The sequence below is a fragment of the Cannabis sativa genome, chromosome 6 (assembly GCF_029168945.1).
Source record: "Cannabis sativa cultivar Pink pepper isolate KNU-18-1 chromosome 6, ASM2916894v1, whole genome shotgun sequence".
Lineage (NCBI taxonomy): Eukaryota > Viridiplantae > Streptophyta > Magnoliopsida > Rosales > Cannabaceae > Cannabis > Cannabis sativa.
The window spans coordinates 71,877,541-71,880,383 of NC_083606.1; the positions used below are offsets into that span (position 1 = coordinate 71,877,541).

Genomic DNA, 2,843 nt, shown 5'->3' on the forward strand with positions numbered 1-2,843 from the left:
CATCCAAACCCCACCGACTACCCAAAAAAGCATCCTCGATGGCTTTGTTGTCAATAGTTTTTACACCACGGAAACAAGTTTCTACCAATTGATTTGTTTCCTGTGAAAACAACAACTTGTTGCAATCACCGAAACAATCTAAACCAGAAATAAGGTAAAATTCTTCGGCACTAAACCGTATGCAACGGCCAGCAACCTTAGCCCAAAACTCCTTAGGATTAGGCTGTAAAACTTCCCTTAGTAGTAAACTATGAACGACTTGTGGGTGAAAAACAAACTCAGGCATATCCAGAAAATGCCCAAACTGAGTTTGACGAAACAAAGAAAGCAAATTAACAGATAAAGTGTTTTTAATATTATTTATCACAGAATACACACTGGTGCACACACACTTAGATCTGTAAAAATCAGAAGGACTAAATTTACAAATCCCAAACCTGCAACATAACAAAAAAGGGCCAATATAAATTAAAAATCCTGAGTTAAACAGTATGAAAACTGTAATACAACTACAAACAAACTAAAAACAAACTATCAATGGCAAACAACTACACAGAAAATAACAGCAAAGACCTTAAATCGTTTGGAAACATAAAAAAAACAGTAAACAACTAACCCTAAAAGAAATCGAAAAATGCAGTATAAAAAGAACAACAAAACTATATTAAAACAACAAACAAACTAAAAAACATATACAACTATAGGAAAATATAGAGCAAAGATTTGAAAATAATTTTGAAATCTAAAACATAACAGCAAACAACAAAAACTTATGAAAATCGAAAACACATCAAAACATACCAGTAACAAACTATTTAAAAACTGAAAAGAAACTAACGAAGAATGATTGAAAACACCAAAAACGAAAACAAAACACATAACCTGTAAGCACAAAAAAACACTAAAAATAAAGAAAACAAAACAAAATTAAATAACAACACCCAGACCAGAATCAAATGGAAAAATAAAAAGCAACAATAAATAACTAAAAAATTTAAAAACATGAAACAAAATGCACAAATGAAACCCTAAAATCACACAAAGCAAAATGATCATGAAACGCCAAAAATCTGGGTAAAGCAGAAATGGAAGAAAAGGGGGAAACGAAAATAAAACTAAAAACCAACCTCAGTCCGATCTGCAGAATGTGTAACAGGTTTCTGAAATTTTTCCCGTAAATTTTCGGGAAGCGAGGACTCCTCCAAGTTCAGCTTCGATTTCTTCGAAGAAGTGGGTTTCACACGCTTCGGCATGGGAGCTTCAAAATCAGAATCAAAATCATCAATGATTGGGCGTTTACCCTTGGATTTGTTGGCCAAAGATTTCTTGCCCATTTTTGATTTCTTTTTGAGAACTGGAGAAGGGGATGAAGATGACCGAGTGATTGCCATGGTATAAATAAGATTGAAAAAAAATGAAACAGAGAGGGAAAAACAGTTGCTAAATCGTGGGCTAAGAGGAAGTTGAAAATTCGTGGATGAACCAAAAATAAGAGGGAAAAACGTGATAAATTGTGAGTGGTTAATGGAGGTTACTTGATTTCAAAATGAACTTAGAGAACAGAAATGAAGAATAGAAAATGAAATCAAAACAAAATGAAAAAAGAGAGGGAAGAGAGTATGATTTGATTGATGATGCATGGGGATAGAACACGTGTATGCATGGTATGATGAGTAAGTGGTAAATGTGTAATAAAAATAAGTTTGTAAGTATAAATGTAGTAATAGGCGTGTGAGGGTAATAATGTAATAAAGAGAGTAAAAAGGATTTTTCATGTAAAAATTTCAACAAATTAAGGCAAATAAGAATATGCATGTATTTTCCCTTTTTTTATTAATAATAATAAAAATTTGGTTGGAAATAACAAGTATTAAATGTTAGTTTTTTTTTAATTTTTCTTTTATAAAAGTATAGAGAAATGAAAAAAAAAAAAGTATTATTATTTTTTTTTTTGAAGATTATTATTATTTTATTTTTTTGAAGATTATTATTATTATTTTTTTTTTTGAAGATTATTATTATTATTATTATTATTATTATTATTATTATTATTATTATTTATGCATATAATAATGTACCAGTACCAGTACCAGTATAATAAATCTGTAGTGTGAAGTGTTTAATTTCTTCTTTAAGCTCTAGTTTTCCTTGAACATATAACATAGGACAGCAGAGCCGAAAGTAATTAAGTACCATATACAAGTAACAAATCACAATAAATAAATTAACAATAATTAATCACAACAAACAATTAATAGAATATAAATGTATACATCTGTTTTTTCATTAATTTTATTTCACAAATTATTATTAATAATATATAATATCACTAGACTCGATCCACTTTGTAATGACACCTCGATCCTATAATAACAATTTATTATTGCAACTACCAAATATTTAATAAGTTTTCTTTTTCTGTTTTATATGTTCACATTCAAAATTGATAATAATATATGTATGTAGTAAATTTCATTCAAGAAAGATTACTCATTGGATTTGAAATCATTCGAAATCGAAATTAATACAATGAAACAAAATTTATTACCACTTAACAAAATACAGATAAAATCCATTCTTTATATATAAAATTTATATGTAATGAATCTAATGATCTATATTTTTTTTATAAAATAATAATGATATAAGGACCTATATATGTAGAATCTTATAGAATATTTTAAAATATTTATATATATTGTTGATTGGTTCATCATGAATTTAAAACCTCATAAATGATTGTTCAGCTTGATTCATGTATAATATAGAGATAACTAGAGAACGGAACCGCGCTTCGCGCGGTTTTTAAACTTATATATATATATGATGATTCATGTTATTAT

At 28.1% G+C, this 2,843-nt stretch overlaps 1 protein-coding gene across 1 annotated transcript in view; it reads right to left on the bottom strand.

Moving 5' to 3' along the window:
• LOC133039412 (uncharacterized) overlaps nucleotides 1–1,164 on the bottom strand; it is a 4,111-nt gene extending 2,947 nt beyond the window's left edge. Inside the window, exon 1 of the mRNA XM_061118304.1 lies at nucleotides 1–1,164. This exon is cut by the window's left edge and continues 431 nt beyond it. Within this exon, the coding sequence (XP_060974287.1) occupies nucleotides 1–286 (286 nt within the window). The 5' untranslated portion in view covers nucleotides 287–1,164.
• Nucleotides 1,165–2,843: the final 1,679 nt, after the last annotated feature.